General features: G+C 41.2%; 1 protein-coding gene across 8 annotated transcripts in view; it reads right to left on the minus strand.

The window, feature by feature from the left end:
- The window catches only part of RHBDD1 (rhomboid domain containing 1), a 140,036-nt gene that overhangs the window by 101,211 nt on the left and 22,900 nt on the right, over positions 1-15,925 (minus strand). For all 8 annotated transcript variants that reach the window (XR_006962799.1, XM_047084172.1, XM_047084170.1 and 5 more), the window contains 2 exons: positions 11,290-11,797; positions 10,084-10,216 (listed from right to left, as the gene is read on the minus strand). Coding sequence is in view for 7 of the 8 variants with exons in the window: in XM_047084172.1 (XP_046940128.1) it covers positions 10,084-10,216; positions 11,290-11,722 (566 nt within the window). In the remaining variant the exon portion in view is untranslated. The remainder of the gene's footprint in view (positions 1-10,083; positions 10,217-11,289; positions 11,798-15,925) is intronic.

Consider the following 15,925-nt stretch of genomic DNA (forward strand, 5'->3'; position numbering starts at 1 on the left):
AACCTCTCGTGTCATATTCACTTGGAAGAAAATCTGACAGACTATGGTTAAATAAGTGGAAAATGATACTCACTTTCTCAAAAATGAACAAGATGAGCCTTCAAAAAAAAAAAAAAAAAGAAAGTAGCTGATGATATTTATTGCCAGTGATAAAGTTTGAGCTTTCAAGTGAAAATCAGAATTTTTTTTGGAAATTGACAAGATTGACACCATGAAAGCTTCCCAATGCTTGAAAGACTTCTGGTAAAATCAGTGGTGATACTGACAAATGGGGTATTCTGATACTGTCTAATTAAATTCGTCAATGTTTACAAGGTCTGCATAGTCGGCAAGCCAATATTTCCAAATGACCAATGCAGGATCTTAGAAAAATCATATGTGGGTAGAAGATCTGTTCAAAGTTTAAGACAGGCCAGTGGACCTTCACATAACAGAGTATGGCAGGGTTCACGGATATGGTTTCAGATTCCATAGTAGAACTGACCTTTAAGAAAGTACTGCTTGCCAACTGTGGGTACAAAGAAGAATACCCACAATTATCTGAAAAGGCTATTAAAATGCTCCCTCCTAATCTTCCCAAGGACACGTCTGTGTCAGGCCAAATTGTTTTTCACCAAAATGATATGCCTCAACAGATTAATTGGGGAAGCAAATACAGGGGTCAGATGCTTTTTTCTTATAAGCTGATCATCAGTGAGTTTTGCAAAAATGTTTATTGCCGTTCATTGCCCCTTTCTTGGTATGGAAAATATACTTATTTTCCATAAGAATACTATTTATGTGGATACGTATTGGGTTAGGCTTACTATGATTATTTTAAATGAGTTATTATTAGTAAGGTTATGATTTTAAGTTAATTATCATGAACGTTGATTTTTAAAAAGAGTCTCATATTTCCAATACACTCAAGACTGATAAATTGACAAAAACCAAAGCTTTTTTGGGTCCTCAACAATTTTTAGGATTCTAAATTGGTCCTATGACCAAAAAGTATAAGAACCACTGGTTTAGAGGATGAATTCACAGATCCGATTGCTGAAGCTTAAATACTGGCTATCCAATTTACTAGCTGGTATCTGTCTAGCTTTAATAAGGGATTTCAAATTTTTTATGCCTCAGTTTCCTCATCTCGTGAGAGAAGTAATTATTCCTCCCTCACAAAGTATGTGTAAAGAAGACAAGAGATAATACAGAGCTTACAATGGCGCTTGGCAGGTAAGAAGTCCCCCTAAAGAAAAGTCATTATTATTATGCTCCATGGACTACCAAATTGGCCTCAGGAACCTCTCTTCCATATGTTCCCTCCTTTTCCTTTCTCTCAGCCATTGCACTATTTCCGGTCTTCAGTTTCTTGTCTAGTGTAGGTCAACATTTAACTAGATTCTTGCCACCAAATCTAAAATCAGAGGTCAGTTCATGGCTGTTGCTCCTCAGAAACCAAAGTCTTCTACCTAAGAAGCAAGGTCAGAATTCATTAACCTACCAAGGCTCTCTACGGAGGGGCCTCATCCAGAGTGTTCGTGAAAAGTACCCTGAAGAACATTTGTTCTGTAGAGACTGCTTCATGCTAGCAATAAACCAGAGTGCCATCATCAAATAAACGGGAAACTAATTGGTTGCCCTGATTTCTTGCTTTCTGAAGTAATTTCCTGAACCTTTCAGGTGTTCGCGTGTCCTGTAACCGCTGGATTGGAAAAAGAACACACATGGGCCGAGTTTACTGACCAGGGAACGTTGTGGCAGGGACGTCTCAGGAACTGGTGTTTTGAAGGGCACATGTGGGGGAACACTGCTAGCTTTATCTCCCAGTATTTGTGGGCAGATTCTTTGCTAATTCCTGAACGTGTCATGCTTCCTGGATTTTGTTCTTTCTGTTCCCACTGCAAAGAGTAGTCTACCTATTATCTCCCAACACTCAAGGCATATATACCCTCCACCTTCCTCTGTGAAGTCTCCTAACTTCTCAAATCAGAGTTAATTATCTTTGTTTTTTGTTCCTTTGCTTTTATTGAACTAAAATCTTTGCCTCTGTTTTGTTTCAGTTAGTTGGTGGTATGTGTTTCACTAAACCGTGAAGTTGCTGGAGGCCAGGGGCAGGGAAGCAAGGAATAGAATACTGATTCAAGTCAATATCTAACGAGAACCCCAACAGCAAAGACACAAGAGACACAAACATTCTGTTTTTACTTAAGACACTCAACATTACTTAATGCTCAACATTACTCCCTCCTTATAGCTGAAGGAGATAACAAGTTCTAAAACAATGAGATATTGGCCTGCCTTATAAATGAAAAAAAAAAAAAGAAAGAAGTAAAATTGAAATATTTAACGGAGGTCATAAAGGAATCCATCAGAAGATTTCAGACCAAAAGCAACCACAGAAACTACAGGTCTCTTCAGTGATTGCATTATGGTTCTCCAGAGAACAGAACCAATAGGATGGATGGACATATCATTTATTTAGCTATCTGATAAAATACTTTATGTATTTATATTTACACGTAATTTATATATAAATTTATTATAAGGAGTTGGCTCTCGGGAGCTAAGGAGTCCTATGATCTGCCACTCGCAGGCTGGAGATGCAGGGAAGCCAATGGTGTAAATTCCAGTCCAAATCTGAAGGCCTGAGGACCAGGGGCACCAATGGCACAAGCCCCAGCCCAAGGGCAAGAGACGGCCAAAGTCTCAGCCAAACGGGCAGAGAGAAAGTAAAGAATTCAACCTCCCTCCATCTTGTTGTTCTATTCAGTTCCTTCATGGATTGGGATGATGTCCATCCACAATGAACCTAAGTTCATTCAACCAAAAATATTTACTTAGTGCCCACTATGTGTCAGGCAGATGATAAAGACACAGAGATGAATAAGAAAAAGTCCTTAGTCTCAAGAAGCTCCTACCCTAGAGAAGCAGTGGGGAAAAAAAAAAGGATAAACTCTAATGGAGACAGTGTTTAAGGTAGAGAAATCTATAAACACTATTGAAACAAAAACAAGGAAATAATTAACTCTGTCTGGAGAAATCAGGGAAAGCAGCAGAGAAACAGGTTATTATTTGATTTGGGTTTTGAATGATAACCACGAGTTGACAAGGAGAAAAGACTAAAGGGCATGCCAAAGAGAGGGAAGAGAGCAGCACTCCCAAAAGCCCAGGCACACGTGGTCGGTATTTTGAGTCTGAGTTTTCACCCCTTCTACCTGTCTTTGGGGTATGGTGGGCCAAATGATGATTCCCCAAAGTACATCCATGTCCTAATCTCGGGAACTAGTGAATGTTACCTATATGGCAAGGACTTTGCAAGTGTGATCAAGTCAAAGACCTTGGGATGGAGTGATTATCCTGCCATGTCAGGATGATTCCTAAATGTAATCCCCGTGTCTTTATGGAGGCAGAGGGAAATTTGACACAGGTAGAAGAGGAAAAGGCAACGTGATTTTGGTGGCTTTTGGGTGACACGCCCATAAGCCAAGGAATGCTGGGCGCCATCAGAACCTGAAAGAGGTGAGGGATGGATTTCCTCCAGAGCCTTCAGAGAACACACAGCTCTGCCAACACCTTGATTTCAGCCCAGTGGTACTGATTTCGGCCATTTAACTTCAGAAATCATGAAAGCATAAATTTCCACCATTATGAGCCACCACATTCATGGTAATTTGTTGTAACAGCGATAAGAAACTAATACAGATGCTGTCTGCTATCTGTCTCTAGGATCATTTCCTGACATCCATGGAGGACTCCGGAATAATTTCACTCCCTTCATCTCTACTCTACTTCCTACGATTTTTCTGGGTGATTTCACCACCCATGTAGATAATCCACCCAACACCTTAACCTTAAAGTCACCTCTTTGCCTCTTTGACCCCAATGACTATCTCTGCCACCATTCCCCAATGTCACACCTACACAGACATGCTCATGAGTAAAACCTCCAACACCCTGTCTTCTGACTACCAGTTCCTATTCTCAAAGCTCTCTGCGTTTTCAACCTCAACAAAACCTCCTATGTCCTACCCACCCTCCCCCCTCCATTTGCCCACCACGTACAGGCCTCTCTAGTTCCCTTCCCTTCCCCACAGGCATTACTGGGACAACCCTCTCAGAACCCACAGGTGAATTTGCCAAGAAGCTCATGGAGCAACAGGTCCCTCACTTGCCAGGGATCCTTCAGAGCATGGCAGAGGTCCCAGCAATGTACCCATGGGCTCGTAGGTTTTTGTAAAACTTGTGAAAGTGGGAAACTGAACCACATTGGCTAAAACCGCTACCCCTACGCACGCCAACTTCTGCTGTCACACATCCCCCCATGTCAGGTGGCATTAGCGTGGCCATAGACATTTTGGGGATTCGGCTAAAGGGAAGTGGAGTTGAACTTACATCTAGTTTGGATTCAGTGGGATTTATTTACATGGTTGATGGTCAGTTCAGGGCAGAGTTAAGTCCCTGCTAGTCAGGGCAGTGTACAAAGGGCTTCAGAAAATCCTCCTAATGCCTACTCTGTGTCTTTTTTCTTTTTTAAAGATTTCTTTATCTGGGGGAGAGTGCACGTGGGGGAGAGAGGCACAGAGAGGGAGACAGAAGATCCAAAGCGGGTTCTTCCCTGACAGGCTAACAGTAGCAAGCCCGATGTGGGGCTTGAACTCATGAAACACGAGATCATGACCTGAGCCAAAGTCGGACACTTAACTGACGGAGCCACTCAGGTGCCCCTGTACTCTGCATCTTCAACCTGAACTGTGACAGGAGGCAGAGAGGCACAAGTTCCACGGCACTTTCAAGTGCTCTGGGACAGCCAGCATCATGCTGGTGTCAGTGCCCAGGGTCTGGAAAGTTCTCCCAATCACGGAGCGTGTAAAACCATAAATGGGGGAATTCGGTTCCCACTAAAACAGAGTGAAAACAGCCATGAAACAGAAGAATCTACTCAGCAGCACAGTGGATACGATTACAAATGTGCCATCCATTCGACTTTTCCTTTCCAAGAATCCTGCAAAATCAACTGTATTCAGAATTCCTGGGTTTGTAGCTCTCAAAAATATTTTCAAATCATATCAGAAGCTGTAAAGAAAAGTAATAAATAGATTCTTAGAGTTCTGGTAATCCAATGAATGAAGGGAAGTGAATCCTAAAAGAGCATCGATACTTAAGTTTCTTGCTGACTGGGCACAAAGTAGTGGCACCCCTGAGGAAAACGTGAATCTCCCACCCTGCCACTAAAGATCCTTGACGACACTCAAATCGTTCAAAGTACATTTGAGATTGGTCGCTGCACAGGGACACTTGGCAGAGGTCTGAAATTTTACAGCTTATATGTAAAAACACTTCGATGGAGGTTTCTCCGAATCAGAAAACAGTGCTAAAAATCTACATGAGTTGTAAAGAAACTCTCCTCAACTTTCAATAAAAAATTAATTTTGATGCACATGCTATTCCCTCTACAGAAATGCTATTGCCAAATTACTGTCATATGAACAAGAGATCAAAAGCACACAGCCAAACCTGGGGGGAAAATATTATAGAGGCATGCCAGGGAGTTAACAGAGTATTATATTACTTTTATGGGTTTTATAATGTTTATAGTATTTGTTAGCTCTTTAAAATTTGTAAATTGTTGTGCTTTGGTTTCTCATTTAAAATTTTTACTTTTGTTTCCAAGTTTGTATTTTTTTTTCTTAAAAAGAACCCACAAAACTGAATAGCTCAAACTCACAAAACTAAGATCTGCCCTAGACAGAACACTCATCTTCAACCCCTTGCCTTCGGTCTAACTGGGGGTCAACCCCACCTAATAAATGTAGAAGGAATGACAGAATCTGAAAACCACTCTTTACAGCTCCCCCTGAAATTGCCAATTCAGACAAGGGTCCTCATTGGCATATACTAAACCATAAGGTAGAAGGTTATTAACAAGTTATCTGCATGATATCCAATTATCACCTCACAGTTAGCTTTCCAATTGCGAAAGGATAGACGTATCCTTACAATGGAGACTACCTTAATTAATCGATTGAACTTGGAATTCCTAATGGCGGGACAATCAGGCATTATGTCCTTCCTGTCATGATGCAAGAAGATATTACACAGCCTTACGGCATCACGCCTATGAAGTATTCTTGCCAACAGCCCAGTTTAAGCTGAATGTAAAAACATTTGCACCTAACTTCCAGTTCACAGAAATGCAGAGGGGCTAGAGGAAGCAATTATATAACCCTACAAGTAAACACGCAGAGAAATCTAGAACTTGAAACAGTCTACAAAACCTTCACTAGTCTCTTCACAATTTTTCCATGATAGTTACTTCTCAATGTCCTAGAAAAATAAAAAGTAGAAGGACATCTTTAGAGTAAAAGGGAACAAAGAAATGTCATAAACAAATGTGTGAGCCTTAACCATATCCTAGTCATCTTTTATCTCCACTCCACCCACCCCAACCACCCCCAAAAAAACCCACAGCAATTACAAAAGACACTTGAAAACTGGTGAATATTGGAATATAAACTAATTATTAGACAACATTGGGGAATTACTGTTGATTTTCTTCAATATGACAAGAGTAATGTGGTTATATAAAGGAACAGATTTTTTTAGGAGACGCACGTTGACGTTTTTAAGGATGAAGTTACTCTGATGTTTGCAACTTACTTTCAAATGGGTTAGCAACTTTGCGTTTGAAACTTTTTACAATTAAACTGGAACAAGTAAAAAATGTATTAAATCTTTTTTCTCTCAATCTAAGCAAGAAGTTTTTCGTGGAGGCAAAGTAATTATTCTCATCAACCATTAACAATGAAGCAGTACCCAAAGTCTAGGGGCTAATGTTTCAGAACTGCCATATTGTACTAAAAAATCTCCTAGGGTCCAAATGCAGTCATGACCTGCTTAATTTGTGTTTATGAGGAGCCCATGGGAATTTTTAGATTGCTAACTGCCATTCTGGCAGGAAAAGTCAGGTAGGAACAAGAGGTAGGGGACAGACGGAATTGAAGCAAACAAAATTTTGTTTGACTTATTTTACTCATCTTTAGGAAGAAAAAGATTTCAAGTATGATTCCTTTCAGGGCCATTGCACCCTTCCAGCGACTGATGTCATAAAAAAAATGTTAAATCCTTTTATAACTTATAAAGACTTTCACATAGATTATCTCTCTGCCTGCTTAAAACAGACTTAGGAAACAGAGAAAGCAAGTAATATTCCCAATGGACAGATGAGGAAAATGAGGCTCAGAGAGGCCACATGATTCACCTGAGGTCGCATAGCTAGTTATGTCGGCCCAGGTCATTCACACATGACCACTGTCCTCTAGCACGGTCACTGAGTGGCTGTCTTACAAGGGGTAACGTTCGTTTCTCTGGAGCTTCAGTGTTTGGACTAAATAGCCTCAGGCTCATCGTGAGAAACTGCAGAGGTCAGAGGTAACGCTTGGCATCAGACCCCCTTTCTTCCATCGACAGAAGGTGGAGGGGGTGGCAGGTGGGAAGGGGCAAGAGCCCAGTCTACAAGGAGGCAACCTCCTCAAGGAGTCTGCGCACTTCCCTGCTGTGTCACCTCCAGAGCAGGGACACTTCTTCAAACACAGTCACCTAGCAGGGTCCCAGGCCACGCAAGGAAATGAAAAGACCATGTGAGGCAAAGCAGTCATGGAAACAAGGTACAAGCAAGTACTGTGAAAAGCAAAGGCACCAGCAAATGAGTGCTATTACTTCAATCCGCTGGTCAAGCCCAACCCCTCACAGTGCCTAATGGCTGGGTGTTTGGAGTGGCTTCCCTCCATAACACGCTGTAACTGGGGGAAATTACTAATTCCGTGGCTTTCATAAAACACAGAGGTCCACCAAATGTTTGCTTGGCAGATTTTTTTTTCTCCCCAGAGGGCAGCTCATTAAGTCTGACAATAAAGCAGGCTTTGTTCTAAAGATTTACAGTGTTTTCCCAGTGCAAATTCTAATTGACAACCACTAGGAGAATAACAATGTAGAGCCAAGAGAGCTCTGGTTTCTTCCATTCTTCCAAGACCCATCTCAAAGAAGCACTCGCTTCTTAGTTTCCTGGACCAGTGTTTAGCTGGGTCTTTATTTAGACACCGGCATAAGCAGATGCTTGGGCATCAGAAGTAAGTTTATCATTCAAAGTAGTCAAATCTTAAAAACCAAAAAGATTTATTCTTTCCAGCTTCAAAGATAGGAAAATGTCATCTAATTCCCAGGCTCAGAATATTGGGTCCCTCCGTGCAGAATAAGCATGTTACCTAAAAATGGAACCATGCCTTTTCCATGGAAAGGGAGGGGGGACCCTAAAAAAAAAATAAAGTGCATGATGATTGAGAAGTCTTCAGAAATGGTTGCATGAGAATATTAAAGGCACTGCTATTCAATGGATCCATCATAGAATAAAAGTTCAAGTATCAGAGGGAGTAATTTCAATATGAATGTTGGGTGTTGTGGTCACAAACAACAGTCTCTCCTCTACACAGAGGACCAAGTCACATCAAGCAAGTCAGGGAGCTGTGAGTGACAAGGTATAGAGCGAGCGGGCTGTTCAGATAAGGGACAGACATTACTGGACCCCTTTTCAAAGAAAACTTTGAAGATTTTGTTAGGCTTTCTTCATGGAACTGTCACGAGGTAACAATACAGTTGCAAATGAATGGTGCTCAGTGGTCACATCGCTGCCTTTTACGGACCAGCTGGCAATGGTTGCCCACGATGGAAAATTAGCATGAAAGAAGGAACTTCAGGTTACGGGGCTGACGCACAGCCCACAGAGAAAATTCCCAGATAAAGTACAACACCCAACACGGCCACACGAACCAAAAGCAAAATAAGACCCCTGTCTGAAAAGAAAAGGAGAGAAAAAAAAAAATCCTCCTCACTTCTTCCTGAATCTTCCTGAATTTCCCCCTTCTCCAAACAGCATCCAGGTCCCCACGGTAAAAATAAGCAAAAAAACCCCATGTGCTTCCAATAGCATATATAGATGAAGAGAAGTGAAACTGGTGGAAGATGTGGGAGAATAACACAATTCACCCTCCTTTCTCCTTTTTTTTTTTTTTAAGTTTCTTTATGTATTTTGAGAGAGAGGGACAGAGCTGGAGTGGGAGAGGGGCAGAGAGAGAGAGAATCCCAAGCAAGCTCCACACTGTCTCACAAAATGTGAGTTCAAGACCCGAGCCGAAACCAAGTCAGATGCTTAACTGACTGAGCCACCCAGGTGCCCCTCACCCTCCTTTTTCTAAGCAAAAACAGGGAAAGGAACCAAAGTGGGAACGCGCAGCACCCCAGGCAGGATCACCAGACCAAGAGTCGGGAGGTCCTAATTCTTATTATGCTAGTGTCTACCATGAGCTGTTTTAAAAAGCACCTTAACCTCCTGACTTTTCTTGTCCTCATCTGAAAAGGAAAGGATGCATCTTAATCAGCGGTTCTTAAACTGTATTCCTTGGAGCCCTCAGGTGCTATGGAGGTACGTCTAAGGCAACCACAGCAACACGGGGGTAAAGCAAAAGGAATGGGCCCCGTGCTTCCTCTCAACCCTAAACCATTCACAGTTGATCCATTTTATATACTGAGTAAAGTTGTGAGTAAAGTCTTTCGTTTAAAGAGTTCTAGTACCAAGAAGTTGTGAGTAAGGACTATTTGTTTTGTTTTGTTTTGTTTTAAGAGTTCTATTACCAAGGCACTTCACAAGAAAAATGGCTTAACACATCTTGTGGACCAACTGAACCAACACATCTTGTGATTTTTATCTTTATAATTATTTGGTCTCTATGTGCCTTTTTGCATTACTATTATTAGAATCAATGCACATTAATGTTGATCCTTCCAATCTGTATATCAGGTTCTCTTATTCTTACTTCCAGGGCAAGGAAACTGAAACTCAGATAGGACAAGTTTACCAAAAGTCACAGGACTCATAGTGGACGGGACTCAAACTCAGGAATGTCTGATGTGAAAATGAGTCAGCTCAACGCTGCCCTTAAAGAATCAACTTTGCTGTAAAGAAACCACTGGTTACCTCATTATTATTGCAATTCTTTCTCCATGGAACATCAGGTTCTTCATTTGTATACTCTGAGAATAAACACTTACCCTGGCGAGATGAAATGAATAGCCACAAGTTCTGCCCAACAAGCAAATCTGTTGGGTACAGGAAAGCCCAAAACGTTGGCAAAGCCTCCAGGGCAATAATGGTTGTTAAGAACTTTCAAAGCAAACAAAACTCCTAGAAGAGAATAAAGAGCACACAAATATCAACAATCCAAATGTGGAGACAATCAACATTTACAAAGAAAATGAACTGAATGTAAAAATGATTATTTGACTATATCCAACTTCTTGCTTTGAAACACACTCTATTCTTTACAAGTCAACCCAGCTTTTGGTAGAAAGACAATGTTCAAAATGTTCAAGGCAATTGTTCTTCTGATGTTTCTTAACACAGAAGGTCGTGGTGACTTTCAGCATGCTAGAAAATATATAACCCATAAAATGGGAATAAAATACCTGAAATGGTACTAAATGCCACTGAATTGTTCACTTCAGAATCGTTAATTTTAAGCTATGTGATTTTTCAACTCAATAAAAAAAATAGCAGTAATGTGTATATTTTGAACCTCTATGGAAAGATGTGTTGAGGGCAGGACATGTTTCCTTTCTTCTCCCACAACTGGTTGCATGAGGATGTATCTTAGAGGGAAGGGGGATGGACGGCAGGGAGGGTAGAGAAAAGAGTTAGATTTCCTTCTGTTGCAGGACTCTTTCCCTCCTCCCCTTCGCATTCTAATTCTTAGAACACCTACTTTAAGCCCCAATGGCAATTTCAGTCCTATGAGATACATATAGAGTGACTATCATAGTTGTTAAAACATGGCACGCATGTCATGGTAGGGTGTGGTGCATTTTAATGAAGTCATTGAGAGGCATACTCAATGTTTTAGAGAACTCCTTATCACAGATACACCAGCGGGTCTCTCCTTGGCCCCACCATGATGGAGCAAGTACATGTTTCTAGAACTACATCTCCTAACAAAACTACCTTCGAGCAGACCCTGGTCCAAACAAATTGTCCAAGAGTGAATGAGGCAGTTAATCAGTGAATGATTAACATAGATTAAGAGCAAGATCTATGTCCCTCCTGTGCTGTAATCATCCTTCTCTCCAAAATCCAAGCCCCGGCAATCTTTAGCCACTCAGAATTCAGTTCCCTCGCCAAATAGGGACCCACATTTCATAAAATGGCAACAGCCACACCTCTCTGTCTTCATGCATGCTCCTTTAGAAATCTATCTGCCTTACCTGAGAAACCTACAGCACAGTTCCTTCTGAAGCCAGGTTCATTCATAAATTCTGCAAGAGCAAATTCCAACAACAGGTACACCACCCCAGTGAGTAGCGAGAATGTGACGATGACATAGGAAAACCATTTACTTCCCAGTCTCCTTTCCAGATTGATTCCTTTCCATAGCATGGATGCCATATTGAAATACAAATGCCAATCGTCTGCATGGTGAAAAGGAGAAAGCAGTAGGCGCTGCCAGTCTTTCTGCTGGTAACACGTCTCCACGCTAAGGCAGGAGCCCAACAATGGCTTCAGAGGACTCAAGAAGAACCAGATGTTGACAGCCAAAGTTGCTAGGGTGACAGGTGGAATATTGTTGACCCCAACATGGAAGATTTGAGAAAGGAGCAGAATAAGTCCAGTATTAATTCCTCTTGATCTCCGCTGCATGGTTAGATATCAACCCAGTGATGGGAAAATGTGGTCAGGTTTTAGGCATCTGGGAAGATATACAGGGAGCTGAACCTAAAACATAAAATAAAATGCACATGAAAATCCACTAATTAAGACTTAATGCGCCAATAAGACATACTCATTTGAAGATGAGCTTACGTTATATATACATATACGTACATATGTGTATATATATATATGTATATGTATAAATATACATATATGTGTGTGTGTGTGTGTGTGTGTGTATATGCATATATATCTCACACCTCCTGTCTGACAGAAACATTTATTATCAATGTCTTCCAGACCAACATCCAGGATGCTAGCTGATGTCCTCCCTCATCTTACATTCTAAAACAGAACATTTCACCCAAATCCCAATGGACCAGTTAATGGATGGGTATGCTTTCTGTGACAAATATGCCATGAAAATATGACTTGTCTTCCTTATAAATAAACTTGCAACCTAATAAAAAAAATCCTAAAAGATAGTATGTAAATATTTAATAACGATTTCTACTCAGAATGCTGAGCAAGATTCTTTACCACCTTAATTTTTTTAAAGAAATATTCAATTTTGATATATTCAATAAAGTCTGCCCGAAAGTTTTTATTTTTTATTTATTTACTTATTTATTTATTTAGCCCCAAAGTTTTTAAACTTCCACCGGCAGGTTTTAACATGCAATCATTTACTATCTCCTACTCCATATTGTCAGTTATCAACTGCTAGGATGCTTTATCTTCACAAAAACTTCTGCTTTTTTAAAGTTTCTTGCTATGTGCCAAATCCTAGATTCAAATGGTCACTGTCTTTAAGGAGGTCACCTTCTACTAAGAAGTAAGCCAACAACTGCCATACTATATGTTAAGCTCAGTGATAGAGGAAGCCCAAACTCGAGGTGGTAACAGGACTGTGGTCTTAACGGAGTAAAATAGAGGTAGCAACAAGACAGAGCACCAAGTTCAGCACTACGTCTCCACCCCCTGAACCTGGGCTGGTGTTGTGACTTCCTCTGGCTGGTAGATCGCAAACAAAAGGACACTAATTCTGAATGTAGCCCTCGAGATGACTGACAGGCTTCTGCTTTCTCTTGAACCCCCCTGAAGCAACCAAGTGGCCAAGTCTGGGCTAGCCTGCTGGATGAGGGAAGACACAAGCTCCAGACACCCTTATGGCCCTGACCACTAGCCAGCTAATGCCCCTGAAGCAAAGCTGTCTAGCTGACCAGCAGCTGACCACAGACAAGACGTGAATCCAGCACAGCCCGGCCTAATTTGCTGACCCACAGAACAATGAGCTAAATAAATCATACTGTAACTTCACCAAGTGTTAGACTGGTATGTTACACAGCAATTACTCACCAATACTGAAGGGATTTCCTTTGGTGAGGGACTAGCTTAGGCTTACGGGAAGAAGTTAGTAAAGAAAGAGCCACAGACTAAAGACGCAAAAGATAAGAACTTAAGTCCTTGGAGGGAACAGCCTCGTCCATCATAACAGGAAGAAAGAAGAAAAATGTCAGTTGCAGATAAGGGTAAATAGGCAGGTTGGGGCCAGGATGCTGCAAAAGTTCTCATCTAGTGGTTTTTACTCTATGGAGGTTCTTGGGCTCCCAACCAAATACATGACTTACTCTGATACCCTAAAGATTCTCATTCAGACAGAACGTTGGAAGGTACATGGGCTTCGGGCTAAAAACGGGTACAATTCTACTTTATAAGCTTTGTGACCTAGAGCAAATTACTTTAAAACTCTCTGAACTTTACTTTCTTCACTTTAAATTAGGAATGATAATACCTCCCTCCCAGGATTACTGTAATACGTCTGGAAAGCAGCAGATGTCGAATACACAGTAGACACATTTTTTTATTACTGTAAGGTAAGCCCACTTATGTGGGCAAGTTTTGCAAATTGTAGCATCTTAATAAGGTGCAAATGTACTCCCTATCCTCCTCCCATATGGATTCTAGGAAATGACCCAGAAAAAATTACGCTTGTGTGCATGCATGTGTGTATGTGTATACCCGCATTATTAGCACAACCCAAGGTTCTTTATTGCTATGGGCTTATTAACATAGTTCAATACCATTCTCATGAACTACAGAACTTAATAAAATTTCAACTGAAGATCAGCTCCCGGGTTATTTTAGAGAAACAGTCTATATTTTTCACATTGACATTCAAGTCGACTTTCAAATCTCCAACTACTGTGACTTTTTTTTGCAACATTCCCTAAATAATTTTAATATCAAACCTCAATACCTATAAAAGGAGCAATGGAAAAATACAGCCTTAAACATTAAGTAATCGGCTTATAAGAAATCACAAAACGAACCCTTCAATCTCAATATAAAGAGTGCCCTATGATGCCAGGTTGTGCACAGGAGGAAATCAAAACTAATTATGTCTTTGCTTAAGAAAAATTCCCCCATGGGGCGCCTGGGTGGCTCAGTTGGTTAGGCATCCAACTTTGACTCAGGTTATGATCTCATGGTTCATGAGTTCGAGCCCTGCATCAGGCTCTCTGCTGTCAGCACCAGGCCCACTGTGGATCCTCTGTCCCCTTCTCTCTCTGCCCCTCCCCTGCTCTCTTTCTCTCAGTCAAAAAAAAAAAAAAAAAAATTAATAATAGTATAAAAAATAAAAATAAAATAAAGAATAAATATTAGAAAAATAAAAATAAAGAATAAAAATTTTAAAAAAAGAAAGAAAATTCCCCCCCTTGACTCCTTGACTGGAATCATTAGTGATGAGGAATATGAACAAAAAGACAATGGAATTTCCCCAATCTCATATCACACTGTGCACTCAGGCTCATATTACACTTGCTTGACTTCTGCCCAAATCCAAAGGTCCCTTTCCATCCGTGTCCCTTCTCACCACCATCTCCAGCTGGTGACGCCTCCTGCCTCCTGGACACTGTGCTCTCCTGTACTGCCACCCCTCCTTCCAATCCCCTTTCCTCTGCTTTTCCCTTTTCCTCTATCCTTGCTCTCTTTTGCACATGCTCATGGAACTCCACTCTGATGGTTTCTAAAATCCTTTCTGTCATTTTGATTCCCTAAATTTATATTCTGAAGCCTGGATTTTTCAGTACGTTTCAGGACCATAATCTTACAGGAAGAATACAGCCTGTCTGATCTCTTGGTTTCTGAAAACTGAATTACCCCTCCTTCTCACAAAATGTCTACTTAGCCATTTCTTCTGTCCCTCATTGATTTAATAAACATCAAGTGCCAAAAGCATGCCCGTCTCTATGCCAGGCAGTAGAGGTACAGCAAAGGACGCAACACTTATAATCTCAGCCTCTACATAATCCGTTTCTATTTGCTGAAAGAAATAAAAATATTGGCTGTAGAAAGTCAAAGGATGACTAAAATGGTGTGGTTCACACCCGCAACAAACGTATACTTAATGTGAAGGCAGATTATAACCATAGCCGATGTGAGATGTGCAGAATATATATTTGAGTCCCACATTTCCAAATAAAGGCCTCTAGAATACCCGTGTGGGTAGAATTAGAAGTCAGGGGTTTTATGTAGCAAAGATAAATGGGCATATTTCATACCAACTCTATGGCCCACTTTCCTTCCGCATAAAGCTATCGAGTCAGCCTTACGAAGTAAGGGATGCAGCCTGTAACATGGTAACAGAAAATCCACATGGTCCATGTGAAGATCAAATCTATAACCTGACCTTGTGGGCCAGGCAGGCACAGTTCTAGGAATACCAAAGGGAAGAGATCACAGTAAGTGAGCACTGACCATAAATGAATGTTGTTTTCTCCTGCTCATCTAATACATAAAAATCTTCAGACTGAGAACTATAACAGACCACAGAGGCATGATGGGTTACAGTGACTCGTCTACAAGCTGGAAACCAGTTCAGCGTGTTTGGTTTGGGAAGTGATTGATTTATTCTAACTTGTACCCAGACCATAAAGCAGTTACCACAGCCCAAGGAAGAGCAGGTTAGTCCCTGCACTCCCCCCACCTCAAACCCGTCCTTCCCTACATGGTCAACCTGCCCCCCTGCTGAACACTGGATCATCCCTTCTAATTCTGCTTCCATATTCATCATCTCCAGACACAGAATTTCCCGCTCCCCAGCTGTTCAAGTCAGAGATGTAGGAAACATCCTTGACCTGCCTTCGCCCCCATCAATCCCCGACCCCCACATCCCATCCACCCCAC

This window comes from Lynx rufus, unplaced genomic scaffold (assembly GCF_022079265.1).
Source record: "Lynx rufus isolate CCGP_SWC_20201006 ecotype Redwood Valley unplaced genomic scaffold, mLynRuf1.p SCAF_2, whole genome shotgun sequence".
Lineage (NCBI taxonomy): Eukaryota > Metazoa > Chordata > Mammalia > Carnivora > Felidae > Lynx > Lynx rufus.